The sequence below is a fragment of the Lissotriton helveticus genome, chromosome 1_1 (genome assembly GCF_964261635.1).
Source record: "Lissotriton helveticus chromosome 1_1, aLisHel1.1, whole genome shotgun sequence".
Classification (NCBI taxonomy): domain Eukaryota; kingdom Metazoa; phylum Chordata; class Amphibia; order Caudata; family Salamandridae; genus Lissotriton; species Lissotriton helveticus.
Window position 1 is genome coordinate 912,987,414 of NC_136057.1, and position 20,518 is coordinate 913,007,931.

At 46.2% G+C, this 20,518-nt stretch overlaps 1 protein-coding gene across 3 annotated transcripts in view; it reads left to right on the forward strand.

Annotated features, from left to right (window-relative positions):
- TBC1D30 (TBC1 domain family member 30) overlaps positions 1-20,518 on the forward strand; it is a 374,894-nt gene that overhangs the window by 275,226 nt on the left and 79,150 nt on the right. For all 3 annotated transcript variants that reach the window (XM_078676239.1, XM_078676257.1, XM_078676248.1), the window contains exon 7: positions 8,984-9,152. In XM_078676239.1, coding sequence (XP_078532365.1) covers positions 8,984-9,152 — 169 coding nt within the window. The remainder of the gene's footprint in view (positions 1-8,983; positions 9,153-20,518) is intronic.

The following is a 20,518-nucleotide window of genomic DNA, read 5'->3' on the forward strand; positions in this document are numbered from 1 at the left end:
GGAAAGGTCAAAACATCCTCGTCGGCTCCAAAACCAACTGAGAGTGAGGCGTCCCTCGTCGCCGCATCACTACAGCGAATTAGGGAGAAGGCCTCTGCTCCGTCGGCTCCGATTTCATCGCCGAAGGCACAAACGGACAATCCAGCGAAGCCTTCTGGCAAACTTCTCTTTGTTTTGCCGCCAAAGGAGGCGCCGAAAGCCTTTTCCACCAAATCGGCACCGAAGAAGACGGTTTCTTCAACGGCTGGCCCACTTCCACGTCGGGTACTCGAATCAGAGGATGATTCAGAGCAGTTCATCGACGCAGACACCGGCAAATTGACCCTCTATAAGAGGAAAATAACTTCAGAGTCAGTGGACTCATATGTCATCCCACTGAAAAAGAAAAGGGTGCCCCTTGATGCTTCAGGCCTCACGGAACCAATCCTGCCTCCTCCAAGACGGAGCCCTACTCCCTCACCAGAACACTCTGCGGGTGAGGGGTATGATGAGGATGAGCAATACAATTTCCCTATCAATGAACCAGATGCACAACCGGATTCATATGATGACACTGGTGACCAGGGCACCCAAAATGTGGGGCAGGACCCGCAGCTTTTTAATGCACGTGCATCCCCAACTGAGGATTCAGCAGGTTTTCATGCGCTACTTGAGAGGGCAGCGGCCAATCATGATGTGGACATGCATGCTGACCCGATAGAAGAAGACTTCCTTTTCGACACATTCTCAGTCTCTGAAAGGACAGTAAAAACGCTGCCTATGCTTAAGGGAGTCCTCAAGCATGCGGGGGATATCTTTAAGGAGCCTACCAGGGCACGAGTGGTCAATCCACGCATTGAAAAGAAGTACAGACCTGCACCTGCGGACCCCGCATACATTCGGGGACAGTTGCCACTGGACTCTCTTGTGGTCGCCAAAGCCAGGAAACGTGCCAACTCCCAGACAACGGGTGAAGCTCCTCCCCCGGATAAGGAGTCCAAAGTGCTAGAGGCAGGGGGCAAAAGAGTAGCTGCGCAGGCCGCAAACTTTTGGCGCATTGCCAATACACAGGCACTCTTAGCGCGTTACGATAGGGCGCATTACGACACCCTAGAACAGGTTATACAACACCTGCCTCCAAAGTTCCAAGAAGGCACCAAACTGCTTATTGAAGAGGGGAAGCTAATCTCAAACGCAGCCATCAAGTGTGCACTTGACGCCGCGGACACAGCTGCTAGAGCTATCAACACTAGCGTTATGCTGAGACGACAGGCGTGGCTCCGCATCTCGGGGTTTAAACCAGATATTCAGACAACCATTCTTAATCAGCCAGTCAATCCTGATAGTCTGTTTGGTCCAGATGTTGACACCACCCTAGAAAAAATAAAAAAAGACACAGAAACTGCTAAGTCCATGGGGGCCCTCCAGTCGCAACAGTTTCGTGGCAACAATTTTCGTCGCTCAGGTGCACGTGGAGTCACCAGAGGACAAATGGGTCAACAATCTCAGTTCTCAAAAGGTGGAGCACAATCCTCGTTCCAAAAGCAGAACAAGGGAGGTTACAGAAATAACAGCAACAGAGGTCGCGGCAGAGGAAACAACAGCTCCCGCTCCTCTACCCCAAGCAAACAGTGACTCTCCGTCACTGCCCCCCGACCACTTAACACCTGTCGGGGGGAGACTGCAGCAGTTCCTGCCCGTCTGGAGAAACATCACCACAGACAGGTGGGTGCGACAACTAGTCCAGTATGGTTATTGCCTAGAGTTGAAATCCACTCCACCCAACATCCCGCCAAGGCAAAGGCCTATGTCCGCAGAGCACTTGCTCTTATTGCAGCAGGAAGTAGTGGTGATGCTGCAAAAAGGAGCAATCGAGCTCGTGCCGGTGAGAGAGGAAGGCACAGGGGTGTATTCCCTGTACTTCCTTATTCCAAAGAAGGACGGATCTCTCAGACCCATTCTAGATCTACGCCCCCTCAACCTGTACATACTGTCAGAACATTTCCACATGCTTACACTGCAGCAGATTCTTCCCTTGCTAAACCAAGGGGACTTCTTAGCAACCTTAGATCTCAAGGATGCTTATTTCCACATTCCACTACACCCGTCCCACAGGAAATACCTCAGGTTCACTATTCAAGGCAAGCATTACCAGTTCAAGGTCTTACCCTTTGGAGTCACCACAGCCCCAAGGGTGTTTACCAAGTGTCTGGCGACAGTAGCAGCGCACCTCAGGAGGCAGAACATCCATGTCTACCCCTACCTCGACGACTGGCTCGTGCAAGCCAAGTCGGAACGACAGTGCGCCGCGGACATGTCGACTACAATTCACCTTCTTCACAATCTGGGTTTCTCGCTGAACTACCCAAAGTCGCATCTACAACCAGCACATGTCCGGCAGTTCCTAGGTGCGACGATCAACACCCTGACGGCCATGGCTCAGCCAAACCAAGTCAGGATAGACAGCATGCAGTCTCTGATCCAAAAGTTCAGACCACAACACTCGCTTCCGGCGAGAGTATTCATGCAGTTGATAGGCATGATGGCCTCCTGCATCTTCATAGTCCCTCACGCACGGTTACATATGCGCCCGCTCCAGGAGTGCTTAGCGAATCAGTGGACACAGGCTCAGGGGCAATTGACAGACCTAGTGTTGGTTACCAGTCGGGCATACGAATCTCTGCATTGGTGGACTCCACACAACCTTTGCAAAGGCCGACTGTTCCAAGAGCCTGTGCCGCAGATTATCCTGACGACGGACGCATCTCTCCAGGGATGGGGAGCTCATCTGCTCACTTACACAGTGCAGGGACTATGGACGACGCAGCAGCAAAAGATGCACATCAACTATCTAGAACTGATGGCAATCTTCATGGCGATCAAGTCCTTCATTGTACATCTGTGCAACAAGGTAGTGTTAGTCCGGACGGACAACATGACTGCGATGTACTACATTCAAAAGCAGGGAGGCACCCACTCGCCACAGCTGTCTCATCTGGCTCAGAGCATGTGGAAGTGGGCCATTCAGAGGAACATTTTCCTCATGGCAGAACACCTCCCAGGGAAGGACAACCAGATGGCGGATCTGCTCAGCAGGTACAGCCATCAAATGCACGAGTGGGAGATACACCCATCTGTCCTCCACCCGTACTTCCAACAGTGGGGTCATCCGGAGATAGACCTGTTTGCCACAAAAGAAAACGCAAAATGCCAACACTTTGCCGCCAGGTTCCCTCACCCACAGTCGCAGGGGAATGCGATATGGATGAACTGGTCAGGCAAATTTGCGTACGCTTTTCCGCCAGCCCCTCTGATACCGCTGGTCGCAAGAAAGCTAAGGCAGCACGCGATGACTCTCATCCTAGTTGCTCCAACGTGGGCGCGCCAGGCTTGGTACACCCCGTTCCTCGAACTCTCAGTGGTGCCGCATCAAAGACTGCGCCTCACGCCCAGTCTTTTGACGCAGAACCATGGAGAAATTCAGCATCCAGATCCGCAACAACTCAACCTGGCGATCTGGCTCCTGAAGTCCTAGAGTTTGGATACCTTAACCTACCTCCAGAATGCATGAACATCATCAAGGAGGCAAGGAAGCCAACTACCAGAGCATGCTATGCTGCAAAATGGAAGCGTTTTGTCATTTACTGTACGGCCAATGACATCAACCCGCTAGATGCATCTATCCCCAACATCATTTGCTATCTGTTGCATCTTTACAAGTGCAATCTAGCGTACACTTCCATTCGGATACATCTATCCGCCATAGCGGCTTATCTTCAAAACAGGCAGCATCTCTCTGTCTTCAGAGTGCCCGCCATTAAAGCCTTCCTTGAAGGTCTGAAACGAGTCATTCCCCCAAGAACACCGCCAGCTCCGGTGTGGAACCTCAATGTCGTTCTCACCAGACTGATGGGACCGCCATTTGAGCCACTGCACTCGTGTGAACTCCAGTTCCTTACCTGGAAAGTAGCTTTCCTGGTAGCTATTACGTCTCTGAGGCGTGTCAGTGAGCTGCAAGCGCTCACAATCCAGAAGCCATTCATTCAAATTCATCCAAATAGGGTAGTGCTACGCACTAACCCCAAATTCCTTCCGAAGGTGGTGTCACAGTTTCATCTCAACCAAACTATTGACTTGCCAGCATTCTTTCAAAACCCGCAGACGGTGGCAGAAAGAATGCTCCATACCTTAGATGTACGGAGGGCGTTGATGTACTACATAGACAGAACACAACCCTTTAGAAAGACAAAACAACTTTTTGTTGCCTTCGCACCACAACACAAAGGCAACCCTATTTCCAAAGCAGGGATAGCCAGATGGATTGTTAAGTGCATCCAGATATGTTATCAAAAGGCCAAGCGCACTTTAACAATACCCCCAAGGGCGCACTCCACACGCAAACTGGGGGCATCCATGGCTTTCCTAGGGAACATTCCTTTAGAGGATATTTGCAGAGCAGCCACGTGGGTTACACCACACACCTTTACAAAACACTACTGTGTTGATGTGCATTCCAAGCAGCAAGCTGCTGTAGGACAGGCTGTTCTCAAAACACTTTTTCAGGTTTCTGCAGCTGGCACGGGCAACCGCCGCTGATGGAGGGACTGCTATGTATTCTATGCTAAGATATGAATTTAGCAGCCCACATGCCTCGAACTGAATATGCTACTTACCAGTATGCATCTGTTCTTGGCATGTAGGGCTGCTAACATTCATATCGCCCGCCCTCCTCCCCGGTGCCTGTCGCAGCTGCAGATATACTATTGTATTTATTCATTAGCATGGACATCCTTTACACTTTTCACTCCATCTCCTGCCACAATGGCGAAAAACAATCTGGGGATGGAGCCGATGCCCATGCGCACTGTAGTCCAGGGGAGGAGCCACCTATCTCAGGATACTTCGAAGACTCTTCCAGGACAACAATGTGCGATCATCCGGACCCAACACTAGGCGGCGATCTAATGCTAAGATATGAATGTTAGCAGCCCTACATGCCAAGAACAGATGCATACTGGTAAGTAGCATATTCATTCTCAACTCCAATGTGGGGTCCTCTTAGGCATTGCACACTGTCTAACCCCTTCTAAAGTGTCTGCTTCTAAAATTAGCCTGATGATTATGTATTTGTACCGTGGTCACAACCAGTAACTTCACTTTGGCAGTTATGCTTATATTTGCCTGCATGGATTTACGTTTTTCTACTGGAAACGGACCAGTAAAAAGCATATTCCGGTTTTTTGATAGGAAAGCTGCTGTTATAAATTGGAATTACATTGTTTTTTTAACTTTTCATTTGAGTGGTTTACTTATCATTTGAGTGGTTTGAACACACTTTATAGTGAATACACACACAAAAGAAAACATTGAGTACAAATATTTTATTTCACGTTTTTGTTTTATTGTGGGTATCAGGTTTAGAAACTTTATTATATATGGGCTAAAGTATCCCCTGTCATGCATTATAACAATATTCCAGTTTACAGAGGAGTTCTGTGACCATATAGAGGAATGAGACCGAAGGCCAGTGAATGTATAGGGATGACCCAAACACCCTCTGTGTATATGCATTCATGAATTTGTCTGATTGCTTGAGGCTGGTTATTTGCTAAACTGTCTCTATTAAGACATAAAGAGAGCCTTTTCCCTTAATTTGTCCTGATTCACAATGTCTGACTCCAGTGTCTGACTGGAAGGGCAGGATAACCATTAATCTAATGCCCAGAGTATATGATTCATGTACCAAACAGACCCAGAGTGCTCGAACATTCCTACATAGACAAAGCATATGGTCGAGTCATCATCACATAAACACATGGTCAACTTCATAAAGAGACTACACAGCCAGAGAAAGATGAGCACGCAACATGATGTCACAAGTTTGAATCATAGTTGGTTCACTAAGCAATTATTCCTTCCAAGATCAATAGAAGTATAAGTTGCGTAATAGTAACATGTTTCCAAAGCACTTAAGACGTTTGCAAACAACGCACTATATGAACAACTAGTTAGTGTAGCAATGGAAAGACTATAGACTGGATTCCATACTGTTCAGTGGTTGAGTCTAGAACTAGGCTTCATGTTATGTTACAAAATTGAAAAAAGAATGCATAGCAGGCACTCTTCCAAGAAAATGGTGTGCCGGAACTGAAAGACCAACAATGGAGAAAGATAATCAGTGGAGAGCAAGAAACTGCTGTTTTTTTTTGTTTTGAAACGTCCAGACATTGTCTCAGTCAAGTGGTGGTCTGGTCTTCTCCATGTACCCTAAAGAGCCAGAGCTAGGAAAAGAGGCGGACTAGACATGAACTTAACCTAGGAGCACTAGAGAGGGAGACCAAGGAGTAAGGAAAGGTTACTCCTCCGCAGTTCTTATTAAGAGTCTTTCCTCTTACCAGCAGAAACGCTCTGTGCCTGGCAGAGCCAAGGTAAAATGTTTACAGAATCGTCTCCTAACATTATTTCGAGCTCCAGGGGAAGGTACCTCAGATTGCAAAGAGGCAGGGAAGGTGGACGTGTCCCCCTGTGATAGAAATTCTTTGGACAGATTTGAAAGCAGTTAATATATATTTTTTAATGCATTTTAGGTATGGTGTTGACTTTTCAACTTCTTAGTGAAGAATGTTTATAACCTTAATGGGTCAAGGGGTTTGAGTTCTATTGTTTCGTTTTAGTGACAAATTCTTACAAAATATTGTTTTTGAGACCTTCCACAAGTGATGAAGGATAACACGGTGGCAAGCAACTGTATGAAGAATAACCTTGCTAAAGTAATAAGAAGGCACATTTAATTGTTTCTCAACTTCTACGTCATATTTCAACACATCCTCTGTGTAAAGCGCTGTTGAGGGCTCTTCCCCCCCCTTCCCAGACATTACTGAATGTTTATAAATATGATACAGAAAGAGAATAGTTTACATATGTTCTGTGCTTGTGCAAAGTATGGTGTAAAAATATATGTACGTTCCAATGGGGACCAATACCATTAACCAGTGGCGGCTGGTAACATTTTTGAGTGGTGGCGCAGAAAGAACCAAGATATATTGCTTGGTGAGAGAAAAATGATCTTCCATAGGCGTTCAAAGAGTTTAGAATTAAAGCTTCACACACAATATGCTCAGCATTAAAAATTTTAGGAACAGCTACTGGTATTAACCTGTTAAATGTTTTAGTAAAGATATAAGAGCTGATAAAGGACATTCCCAAGTACAGGATAAGTGAACCTCTGCCAAAGAGATGTGGCCAAAGGAGAGTTTCCCTCAGCATCGTCGCATCCAGTAATGCTCATTCTCCACTGCTCCTCTGATCTACTCCCGGAAACCATCACCCCTTACTGGACCACTATTTCCCTCCTAATCTCCATTCCTTGTGCCCATCAGTAAGCCCAACATGTACTGCAAACCAGCCACCAAAGACACATAACTAATCCCACATCCTGTTCAACGGAGCACCGTGGCTCATGACGAGCTCGTCATGGGCATGGGAGGGGTTAAAGGCCACACTGGCACACTTCTGGCGCTATCAGTGAGATGAAAGGACTCACGCTGCCTCTGCCATCCTAACTTTCAGGGACTATGCTGTCTGCCAGGGCAGGTCTCACAAAGGTGCACCCACGGGGCAGGCCAGAGCCAGCAGGCATGTCCCAGGCGGGGCAATGGAAACCGCAACACTGACCTTTGAGGGCCACTAATGGCCTGGCACAGGAGGGCAAATACTGCCTTATTACCCCGAAAACAAGTAGTGGAGATATATCAAACCGTAGCAGTCTATTCCAAATTGGAGGATGCTGGTGAATAACCCCTTCTTACCTGTCCGCAGGATATCTACACAAGCACATTTTGGCTCTGGGGACTTAGTCATTTTTCCAGGACCACACAATAATTTCAAATGGATAAACTTGGACTTGTGCTTGCAGGACTGCAACGTAATCAACACTAGAGCACCGATCCTAACAGAAACATTGAATACGGACTGCTTTCAGTCGCGGCTCGTGGGGGAAGGGTCACGCGGGGGTTGGTGCCAGGGAATGAAATATGAAAAGGAAAACTTACCTTTTGCCGGTCCGCGCCACCTCTGCTCCCCTGGCTTGGCGCCTTCACAGACGTCCCTGGAGTGGACTTGTAGCCCCTCTCATCCAATCCTGGTGCTGCCAGCAGCGCAAGGATTGGCTTAGGGCATGGCTACTCTTCGCCCGCAGCACGCCCATTAGGAGACCGAGGGGCTCCTAATGGGCATGCGCAAACAAGTGCAAACACAAGTGCCCAGGACTGGGCACGGGCTAAAAATTCGCCCTCCGTCCCCACTCATGCACACTTGTGGTGCTGCCTGCTGCCCCTGGTGACAATCATGTCAGTCAATATGACGCCACCCCGCTCACCCCCTTCAGACTCTGAAGGGGGTGGGCAGTCCGACATCAACCTGACTGACATGATTGTCCATTCTCCCTTGGCGTCTTTGAACTTAGTTCAAAGACGCCGAGGGAGCTTCGGGCTGGGGGCTACGCCCCAATGCAAGCACCACGCCTGCCATTAACTTGGTTCTTTGGTGCATGCATGTTTGCAATATTTGAAACCAATGTTCACAAACTGGTCCTGTCTTTCGCCTTCTGAGGTGGGACCTCGATCCTTTGAGAGCTTGCAGTATTTGGAAAGAGTTAGAGCCCGATTCTGTCACTGTGTGAAACAATTTATCGGAAAAGGCATGGAAGAAGTGAGCATTCTGGCAAAGTAATAGTTTAATTTTTACACTTTTAAAAATATTACAAAAATGCAGCGTTTCGTTGTGTAGAACTATGTGATTTCCTCTGCTGTCAAGATCCCAAGTGTTCACGTGGGCTAGATCTGTGCCAAGATAAATTCATGTCTCATGGGTACATATCTAGGTTCAAAATCTTGGATACCAGTGGTGGGAGTAAATGAGCTTCAAGTGGCAGTATAGGTAATTGAAAATATGTCGAAATGCAAATTCTGAAGGAAAATAACAAATCGTTTTCATTTTGTTCCAGATTATGATTTACCTCATAGATAAAGTGCTGCCCAATGGTTATTTTGTAAATAATCTTCGTGCATTGTCTGTGGATATGGCGGTCTTTCGGGACCTTTTGAGAATGAAGCTACCTGAACTTTCCCAACACCTGGACACTCTACAGAAAGCTGCCAACAGAGAAAGTGGAGGTGAGTTCTAAAAATGCCTTCAACCATGTTTGTTTTTCTCTCCCTGTTATACAGTGTTTCATGTTTTAAAATTTGCAAAACAATTCTAACTTGTGTAGCTCTACCACATCGTGCTCCTTTAAATTCTTAGATCCTGGCCCTTGATAAAGCACTTGAGAACTCTATATCACTTTTAAAACATTCATGCTGCAGGCTACATATACCTGCATCCTACTATTCCATGATGGCAGGGCTGGCTCTTGTTGTGGCTTACATGTCCTCCATATCTTTATCATACTTTGCGACTTTCTTTTCGGCCACTTCAAGAACTTTGTAGTTTTTAAGAGGATTCCCTCTGCTGAACCTCTCCCTGGCCTACAAAAGTCTCAAGGGAAACATTACTTCTGCTGACCTCGATTGTCCAACCTAACCACTATTTAGCATCCTTTAAGACCAATAAGTGTTTCCTGTTGTTAGTGTGTATTTTTTGTACACTCCAATGGGTATTTTCCAGTGTTTAGAAGCTTCTAAAAAACAGTGTTTACGAGTGATTATACATTTCGGCACCACAGAAATTTGCCAGAGGTTTTGAAGGCAATGTTTACAAAATACATTCACAGAAAATCCTTATGTTATCACAGAACCATCTCTAAAATGGAGTGATGTACATGTGTGTTTTCATCTGCTTATTTTTTGGTAAGGTAACTCTTTCCTGTTAGATTTTGTTTAAGATAGCTCAGTGGGTTAATGCTTTAAAGTACTGCTGTCTGTGTTGTATGTAACAGACAGAACAGCTGGAGTAGCCAATTGCTTCATCTCAACTCCACTCTGTAGCTTGCAAGGATCACATTAGTAGAAATTGGACGATGTTTTGAAAACCCCAAGGATCAAATTAGCAAAAAAGTGAAGGACCTTACTTTTCATTTTTGGCAGCCAAGCCATAGAATGATCTTCCTTTAGCCTTACGGCTCACGTAAATAGGAGACCTTTTCAAAAATATGTTGAAAACATGACTATGCATTGTAAATTAAGTTATCTGCTTACTCTCTGTGCTCAATTGGTTTTGCATATTTTAATAAAGGTACGCCTCACAATCACTGACCCCCAAGACATCACAAATACATTCGCAACCTACTATGAACATGTATACTCATCACAAAAACCTTACACACTGCAAGACTCCCTTGCCCTCCTGCATGATATTACGCTACCAAAACTCGCCACCCCTGAATTAGAGTATCTGGAAGGAGCACTCGCAACAGATGAGATTGCACAGGCGATCAGGGGCCTAAACTCTGGGAAGGCATTGGGACCCAATGGTCGGCCGATTGAATTATATAAACTTTGACCAGACGTTCTTGCCCCTCATTTGCGTAGGATGTTCGAGGAGAGTAAAGAACAGGGGGAATCGTCACGTGACCAAAGGTTAGCGACCTTAGTGACGATCCACAAGGAAGGCAAGGCTCGGACAGATTGTACCTCCTACAGACCAATCTCTTTGCTAAACGCTGAACCTAAGATTTTGGCTAAACTCCTCGCCACCTGGTCAAGGTAATTTACAACCTGGTACACCCGGACCAATCCGGCTTCATGCCCCAGCGGAACACCACTTTGAATTTATGCAGAGCACACGAGGTAATGGGGAGGGCAACAACTATTCAGGAGGAGGCAATACTGGTATCACTGGACACTACCATGGCGTTCGATATGCTTGAATGGCAATATCTCTTTGCGGTGCTCGAGAAAATGGGATTTGGGCCCAGATTCATCCAGTGGGTGCAGCTCCTTTATTCAAAAACTCTAGCCCAGGTAGTTGTAAACAACAAAAAGTCTGAAGTCTTCAACCTTAGCAGAGGAACCCGGCAGCGATGCCCCCTCTCCCCCTCCTGTTTGCTGTGGCCCTGGAACCCTTGGCATCTTGGGTGAGGAGAGATCCGGTGATAAAGGCCTATAGTGGGCGGACACGTGAGAGGACCGCATATCACTGTATGCAGACAACATACTGTTATTTCTACGATCATAAAAAGCCTCCCTTATAGCGGTACTGGACATCGTTGCCATTTTTGGCAGGTATTCAAGATACTCGATCAACTGGGCTAAATCCATGTTATATGTTCTTCAGAGACCACTCACTGGCCTTCCCAGGAACTGCCCGATGTTGATCACCACACAGGGCTTTAAATACCTAGGTATTTATATCACAACCGACCCCGCGAGTAGATATGCTCATAACCTGCTCCCACCCCTACGGAGACTTAAAAGTGATTCGGAACGCTGGAAGGTGCTTCCGCTTTCTTTGTTGGGCAGAGCGTCCTTATTTAAAATGATGTCCTTGCCCTGGTTTCTTTACGTTTTTCTGAATTAGATAGATCTAGTCCCCACGAGCTATTTTAAAGAAATTGAAAGCCTGCCACGGAGCTTGCTCTGGGGTGGAAAACCGCGCATAGCGCTACCCAAATTGAACCTCATCTGGCACAACAGTGGTATTGTCCTCCCGGACCTTAAGGAATATTACTGGGCAGCGCATCTGGTGGCTATTAATCTTGGCACGTACAGGCAAGCAGACGATCCGGGCTATGCGATGGATCGGTGGTTATTTCCAGGAGGGAATTACAACCGGGCGCCTTACTCCAGCGTTGGGAGGCGCCACCTGACTGGGCCAACTAAACACTTGGTGCAAATATGGCTGGCGGCTAATAGAAGCTTGGGATGGGAATGCAAGGTAACTCTGGCCATCCCACTCTGGGATTCAGAATTGCTTGGGAAGCTGTGGTCATCTAGAGGCTTTGACTAATGGGACCTTATAGGTATTTCAAAGATTGGAGACCTCTGGGTGAAGGGTGAGGTTAAATCATTTCCCACCTTGCAACAGGAGTATGATCTAGCTCCCACGGAATACTTTCAATATATGCTGGTTTGGCATGCATTGCAGTCATGTCTCCAGAAAGGAGTAACCCCTCCCAAATCCTCCCCCCTCGAGGACAGACTTCTGGATGGCTATGTACCAACGAAGGCCATCTTGCTTACCTACAAAAAGTTAGTGAACCACTCTGGCGAACCCCTCCTGAAGATACGGGAAAAATGGGAAAGGGATGGCGTTATACTTGACGACGAAGACTGGGCAATAGCGGCCACCTCACCACGAGAAGTGGCCATAGCAGCCAGACTGAGGCTGGTGCAGTTAAAAATTCAGCACTGTATATACATCACGGGCCGGGTTTGGTGCAAATGGGGAGAGCAGAGGATGGTAAATGTAGAAGGGGATGCGGCAATGAAGGAACATCCTCTGGGCAGCTGCATTCTTTATAAATCTGACTCTTGGAGTCCACTTCTTTTTACTGGGCACAGGGGAGAGCCGGTCCAGTCCTTTAGGGCTCTTTTAGGTCTTATACAGCAGGTTCAGCCCTCTTCTGATATTCCTCAGACCCAAGAGTGTTCTGAAGTGGGTGTCTGGGAGTACCACACTTATACCTGGCGTGAGCTAGTGGATGGGAATGACTCCTGAGTATGCCCTAACCAATGGGATGAAAGTTCCCATGACCAATCCTATGCAATTTGTGCATTTTCAAGATGGTAGACGTCTTTGGCCACATTAATATTGGTGCTTTGAGGTCTGTGTATGTAGTGTGTGTGTGTAGTGTGTGTAGTGTACTATGGTAATCCTAGTGTCTTCCCACCTCTAACACTAAAATCTAGTTTGGGGCAGCCACTGTTCCCACAATAAACTCAAGGGCAGAAGTCGGGTAGAATAAAGTAGGATTTTCCAGTAACCATACAGTGAATACACAGGACTTGTCTGGCATCCTGTTCTTGTCCCTTGATGTATGTCTCAAATAAACACCTTCAATGCTATGGAGATTTTTCTCCTGTGCTGAAGATTAATATTTCCCATTGTTCATGACAAGGTCAGCTCGTCATAAGCACACGTCCAGTGTACTGCATGACGAGCTGACCTTGTCATTAGCATAGAAGGGGTTAAATGTAAAACCACAACAGACCTGTTAAGCACAATTATACTCTAGTATATAGTATACAGTAGGATTTGACAGTGTAATACCAAAACGAGACCCACTGTGATTGGAGCCTGCCTGGCTGGGTGGACAAAGAAAGGCCATGCCCAGGTGTCCGCTAACATTTGCCTGTAACAGCAGAGGCCACTTAGAAGTTAATCCAGTTTCTGAGGCCAATGCTACTGGTCATCCTGTCAAGTGAACAGCACCTCCTCATACACAGGCCTTTGTTCTCTACTCTGATAGCAGTCTTCACATCTCCTCTAGTGCTAATTAGTGGCTGGCAGGAGTGGAAGAGCAAATGCATATGGTCCTCCAGAGGGTTCAGGCAGGGAAAAGGCAACTTTTTAAAAGTACCTTTTCAACAAGTTCAAGTTTCAATACTTTATTCGACAGCATTGTCATAAAAGCATTTTTTCCCTATTCTATACAGAATAAATACTACGCTAAGTTTAAGATCGACATAAAATACACATTAAATTCAATCAAATACTATAAATGCTGGCAAATTTTTTCATCTAAAAAAGATTCATACATAAAAAATCAGAGTCACAATACCTAGTTCATAATAAGTGGGATTGATCTTAAAATTAGATATTTTTCCATCATAAATAATCAATTGCAGTTAAGGTGCGCATGCGAATTAACCAGGCCCATCCCAAGTATTTGGCCAAAGCGATTGCAAGACTGGGAGCACAATTTGATCTTAGTATTCTTAGTGCTTCTAGATATTTCCTTATACCCAAATTCCTGCAAACCGGTTTTAGCCATCTACTTCTTGGGGCCGCATATAATGGGCAGACGAACAAAAAATGTGGGATGTCCTCAACGTGTGTCTTACAGTAACAACATGTATTTACATTGCCTGGAGACCATTTAAGAGTGAAAGCATTTAAAGGCAAGGAGCCGACTCTGAACTGGAAGTACAGTTTTCTATCCAGGGGTTTTGTGATCAAATCCCAGTACTGTTCGCATTCAGGAATTATTTTTAACTCCAAGTACTGGGATGTCAACATAGACGATTGGTTGGAAATTAAAACAGAACCATTTACCATGTCCCAATACATTTTTTTCAGTGACGCCTTAGATGGAAAGGTGGAGGGATCAGTGGTAGTCCATAAGTGGTCTAAGTGCAGTTTCTGAAGCAAGTTCCTAATTTCTTTAAGCCAGGTTATTTTGTGGAATCGATCAGAGCTAATAATGTCCTTAAGAGCAGATGCACAATGACCCAGTTCCGGAGTGGTCTTTATGCGCCTCCAATATAACAATGGGCGCAATCGCGCCATGTCCTCGATCTTTTTCCTCCCAAGGTCGTATTGGAGCGGAATCGATGGAGTACTCTGCGGGACACCAACCAACCGGCGAAGAAATTTGTTTTCTGCGGTGGCCAAGACGCTCAGATTGGTAAAGCCCCATAGCTCTGATCCATAAAGACAGGCGCCCAGCACCTTCATACTATAAATCTCCATTACAGGCTGAATAGGTTTTGTTAATGAGGATTTATATTTATGTGCTATAGCCCCGGCCAATTGGTGGAACTTTAAGACCACTGAGTCCATGTGTGATTTCCAATTCATATTGCCCTGCAAAGTAATTCCAAGGTATGTAAAGGCATTCACTTCTTCCAAAATAGACCCATTAAAATGTATTTTTCCCTTGAATTGCTTGGCAGGATTCAAATTCATAAACTTGGTCTTTGTGGTATTTAACTCCAATCCCCGAATCCGACAGAAATCACCAAATGCATCAATTGTTTTTTGTAAACCACTTGGGGTCCGCGAGACCAGTAGACTGTCATCAGCAAATATTAATACTGGAACCCGCTCCCCATCTAGCATTGGGGCATTTGTTGGGGATTGCTTTATAAAATCTACTACGCCATTAATATAAAGAGAGAATAAGGCGGGGGCCAGGACGCATCCCTGTCTTACCCCACGCTCCACGGGGAAAGAATCTGTGACGTCCCCCTGTGCACCCCACCTTATCCTGGCGTAGTTATTTTCGTGCATACGCACGAGCAAGGTCAATAACTCGGGGCTAATTCCAAGTTCACTTAAGACAATCCATAGTTTTTGCCGAGGTACTAAGTCAAATGCTGACTTGAGGTCAACAAAAACTGCATATAATGGGCCATTTGTTAGGGTCACATTTTTCCAGTAGAGAGTTAAAAAATTGAATACCTGGTCGACGGAGCTAGTTAGGGGTCGGAAGCCAGCTTGGTACGGGGATAGAATATCCTTATCATCTATCCAGGCTTGTATTTTGTTTTGTATCATTCTGCCCATCAGTTTTTGGGCTGAATCGATAAGGCTGATGGGCCTATAATTACTTGGTAAAGCCTTATCCCCTTTTTTAAAAACTGGGATAATCGCCGCTCCTTTCCATGATGCTGGAATCATTGCTCCTTGTGCGATAGAATTCGCAAGCCATACAAAATATTGGCACCAGCTAGCTCGGTCAGATAAAAAAACGTCTGCCGGTATTCCATCAATTCCTGGCGCCCTGCCTCTAGTCACCCCATCCAATGCTACATTTACATCATTCAAAGAAAATATTCCATGGCTAAAAAATACCATTTTGGGCAATGAGTGGGATAGCGAGGTCGAATTATCCGCATATTGTGGTCTGAAAAATTCCACCCATGCTTCCTTTGCTACATAATTCTTTGGGCACTCAGCAATTCCCCCCCTACCCCATTTTAAAATTGCCCAAAACTCTTTCTGCTGTTTCGCTGCACAGGCTTTTTTAAGATCTAACCATTGATTATGATCCCACAACCTTTTTGCCTTAGCTTGAGCTTTTCTATAATCATCCCTGGCCTTCAACACTCCTTCTTTAGACCTCAGCGCTAGGCTGAGGTTCTGCCGTGCTTTTCTACAAGAATGATCATACCACCCTCGCATCCTCTGGGGGCCGGGACCCTTCCCCTGCTGAACTTTTTTTTAAGAAAAACCCCTGTAAAATTGCAACAAACTTTGGATGTGACTCTTCTATTAATTTGTTAAAATTTGGTTCATTACAATAAGTCTGCAATCTGCTGACCTCTTTGTTAACAACCTCCAGCAAGTCCTGCATATCCCCAGGTTTATCCATCAATGATGCCCATTTGATATGATGGAGGTTGTTAGTTAGAATGACATCTAGCGGCATAATGCCCATTTCCTGATTAGATGAACTTTCTCCTTGGTCCAGATTAAAGAGCATACACAATGGATTGTGGTCGCTCTCTAATCTAGATGTAACTTTCATATCCATTATCTTGTGCCAATCTCTAACATCTACAAGAATGTAGTCTATCCTACTACTTGATCTTGTATTGTCAAAGGTGTGCACACCCTTAAGGTCTGAGGGAGTGCGACCATTTGCTGCCCTCAGCCCCCTAGCCAGGCACAAACTCTTCAACTGTATTGCCACCTCAGACCATTTCTTTACCACAGGTAAATCCAATTGAGGGACTCCCCATTTAGTATCTTCAACTAGGGACATTTCATTATCCTCTTGTCCTAGTGGTTCAAATGTGGTATTCATATCTCCTCCCACTAGGATGGTGGTATATGTTGGAAGATTCTCTAGGTCATTATCTAATGCTACTAACACCTCAGAGGCTTTACCCCCTTGAGTTCCCCTAGCATATATGTTATAGAGGGCCATCTCGAGTTGATCGGCCCAAGTTATCATAATTGGGAGTAAATCACAGTTGTTACCCGGCCTCGCTTTAATAGTACAATTTATAGATTGGCGTACCCATGTGATTAAGCCCCTTGAGGGACGCCCCTTTGGGTTCTTTTTCGCAGGAGCAAAAAAGTTTAGAAAGCCCAGCCGATAAACAGGAGTCACTGCCCAAGTTTCCTGGAACATAATTACGTCATGGCTGTCAACAAATTCACCCCATTCAGGAGACTCTAGTTTTTGGTGAATTCCCGCCAGATTCCAGGAAAGAATTTTAATACCTGTCTTTGGCTGGTTGGCCCTCTCATACAATGGCGTTTCATGCGGGGAGTGGATCAAAATGGGTGGTGGACTAATTTCCCCACTACATTCAATAATGCGTGGAATCGATGTCAGTTGCCCCGCTATACAAGGAGATTCTTCACAAGAGCTAGGTACCCTATCATTGCTACGGTCAGTTGCAATAGGCTTCATAGCGACCCCTGTGCCCCTCTCTTGAATCCCTGTTGTAATGTCTTTTACTATAGTCATTTGCCCTTTCAGTCAATCACACTCGTTGAGGCCAGAAAGGGCAAAGTATCTATTCTCCATCGGTATACCCCAATTGCTTCGCATACTAAGGGATTTACCTTTTTTTAATACAGGATTCCATTTTGTTTTAAGCACGGTGGGATTTAAGATGTTCCCTTTTTTTGCATAGAAAAAATCTAGCGTTAACTGGACTATTTCTGTAGATCTACGCTGAGGGGGGTGTATGTTTGCTAAGATGTTTGGCAGCACTTCGGGATCAGAGAGATGTAACACTACACAGTCCCCTTTAATTTTTTTGGTACCACCCCCGATCCAGTCAACTCTTCTAGCTTTCACAACTTCTTGTGCCAGCTGGTCCATGCCTCCCAAGTTAAAAGTCATATTCCTTGATAACCAGTGAAGTGATTTATTTATCAGGGAAGGGGTATTCTCAACTTGCTCGGGTTCTAAAAGGGGAACATTTGTCAAAACCAATATCAGGGGAGATGCCTCGACAATTAATTCTACAGGCCCCTTCTCTACATTAGTATCTATCCTTCTGTCCCTTTGGCTTAGCCCTTCGGTTTCACCAGTGTGGATATCTAGCCCCCTGGAACCCCCCCTGTGTCAGTAGACAACATGGGGATAAGGGGAGTATTTTCCAGAAGTTCTAACCTGGAGTCAGTCTGTGTGTTTTTCAATTCGACTCTAAGTATTTTCTGTTTAGGAATATTTTCTGCTTCTTGTAATGATTTTTGCAATAGGCCCCCTAGTCTATTCACCTCTTCCGTGAGGTGATCTATTTTACTTAGGAGAGGTTTAGTAATAATTTTAATTTTACTATCTAGGGCGTTTAACAATTTCTTAAATTGGTCTTCGTCCAAGACTAGCTTCCCTCCTTGGATTCCCCTTGTGTCTTCGTCAATGTTTTCCAATGGGGATGCATCAGGGCGTTTTTTACTTGAGCGAAGCCCGCCCCGTTTAGATAGACTCTTCCCCCCCCCCCTTTAGAAGATCTTGGAGCTGGTACCGGTACTGGGGGCTCTTCTAGCAGTATAACTTCTTCGACAGGTATGCTCTCAGGGGCTGTATCTGCAATAGCTACTAGTAGCTGCGTTAATGGATTATCCTCCGGTGTCTGAAATACCTCATTGCTAATGTCAAGGGCAGATGTAAGAAGAGGCATATTATCAAGTAGCAGTTCAGGTGAGAGGCTCAACCCCAATGACGACCTCCTATCAATATTGATTTTTGCAACCTTCTGGACCATGTAATTGTCTATGGTGTTAACCGCTGTGGTCGATTTTGCTTTGGACATAATGAAAGTCAACGTAGAGGGTAACGGAAATTAGAGTCGTGTGATAACAGAGCACAAGATGACTTTGCAGCAAATTGCAGCCTCAATGTAAATAAAAAGAAACTTACAGGGATATTTTGGAGCAGAGTTCTGGGCCCTGTCCCTGTCTCTTCCTGCCGATGAGGGCCGTAGAGGGCCCGCCCTTTGCCCGGGCTTCGCCCCGGGCGTCCCGCGAAGCGGGGTGCTGCGCAGTTTTTGTGCGCCTCCTGGCGCTCTCTCGGCGTCACAGAGCGCGCCGCCGCGTAGGCCGCCGCGTAGGCCGCCGGGAATTGTAGTCCCGGAGCGGCGGCGCGAGTTCTCAGCCCTGAAATGACTCCTGGCGGTGGCGGCGTGCTCACGAGTGCCTGGCTGCCCCCTGTGTGACTCCTGGCGGTGGCGGCGTGCTCACGAGTGCCTGGCTGCCCCCTGTGTGACTCCTGGCGGTGGCGGCGTCTCTCCGGTAAGTGGCAGCTTGTTTGCGCGTTTCCCCCTCTCCGCCGGGTGCTGCGCTGTTTTTGTGCGCCTCCTGGCGCTCTCTCGGCGTCACAGAGCGCGCCGCCGCGTAGGCCGCCGGGAATTGTAATCCCGGAGCGGCGGCGCGAGTTCTCAGCCCTGAAATGACTCCTGGCGGTGGCGGCGTGCTCACGAGTGCCTGGCTGCCCCCTGTGTGACTCCTGGCTGTGGCGGCGTGCTCACGAGTGCCTGGCTGCCCCCTGTGTGACTCCTGGTGGTGGCGGCGTCTCTCCGGTAAGTGGCAGCTTTTCATTAAAAGGTATCAAATATTTTACATCAGCATTGAATTGGATTTTTTTAATAACGGTTCAAATTGTTGTTTCATTATTTTTCTATCTGTTTCCTATCTGAAATTTGCATTATTAAAGGTAATAATGTAACCCAGTGTTTTCATATGGAACAGCCAGCTTTGCTACTGTGAAAATGCTGTAGGGATCTTTTCACTGCAAGAACATATTTAATATTAGATTCATACATTTCCTATTTAGGTCACGCCTTTACAATTCAGTGGGCTTGCAATGTATCCACAGCATAACAATAGTTGTTTTCATTTTCACTCTCATTTGCAGTCTTTTGATTGCTTAGCTCCAGTATGATCCTCATCCTTTCTTGTGTTACCTACTCTCTGGAGAATGGGCCAAATACATGTTGTCTTCCTCGTCTTTGTTCTACGCCACTCTACTCTATGCCACCCCACTACACACCTCTCCTCAACTGTACACCACTCCATGTCACCACACTCTGCCAGTCTACTCCACTCCATGCTACTGTACTCTATTCTACTCCACTCTGTCACTCCAGTCCACTCCACTTTTTGCCACTCCTCTCTGAGCCACTCCATTTTACTCTACGTCACTCCACTCCTCTCTACGCCACTCCATCCTGTTGCTTGTCACTCTGTCCCTCTCCACTCTTTCCCATTCCACTCTATGGCACTCACAGCTACTGTACTCCATGACATGTTACTCCATGCCCCTCTAATCCATGCCACTCTACTCTATGCCCCTCCACACCACTCATGCCACTTCACTCTATGCCACACACTCTGTCATGAGACTCTACTCCACGTCACAATACTTCATTCCATCCCACTCTGACATTCTACTCCACTCTATTCTACACCATCTTATTCTACTTCACTCTGCTCCACCCCACTCCACTCTATGCCAATCTACTCTATGCCACTCCACTCCACACAATGATACTCTACGCCACTCCACGCCACTTTACTCTATACCACTCTACTTCAATCCACCCCACTTTATGCCACTCTGCTTTAGGCCATTCTACTCTATGCCACTCCACTCTATTCTACTGTAATCTGTGCAATTCTACTCTACGCCAATCTA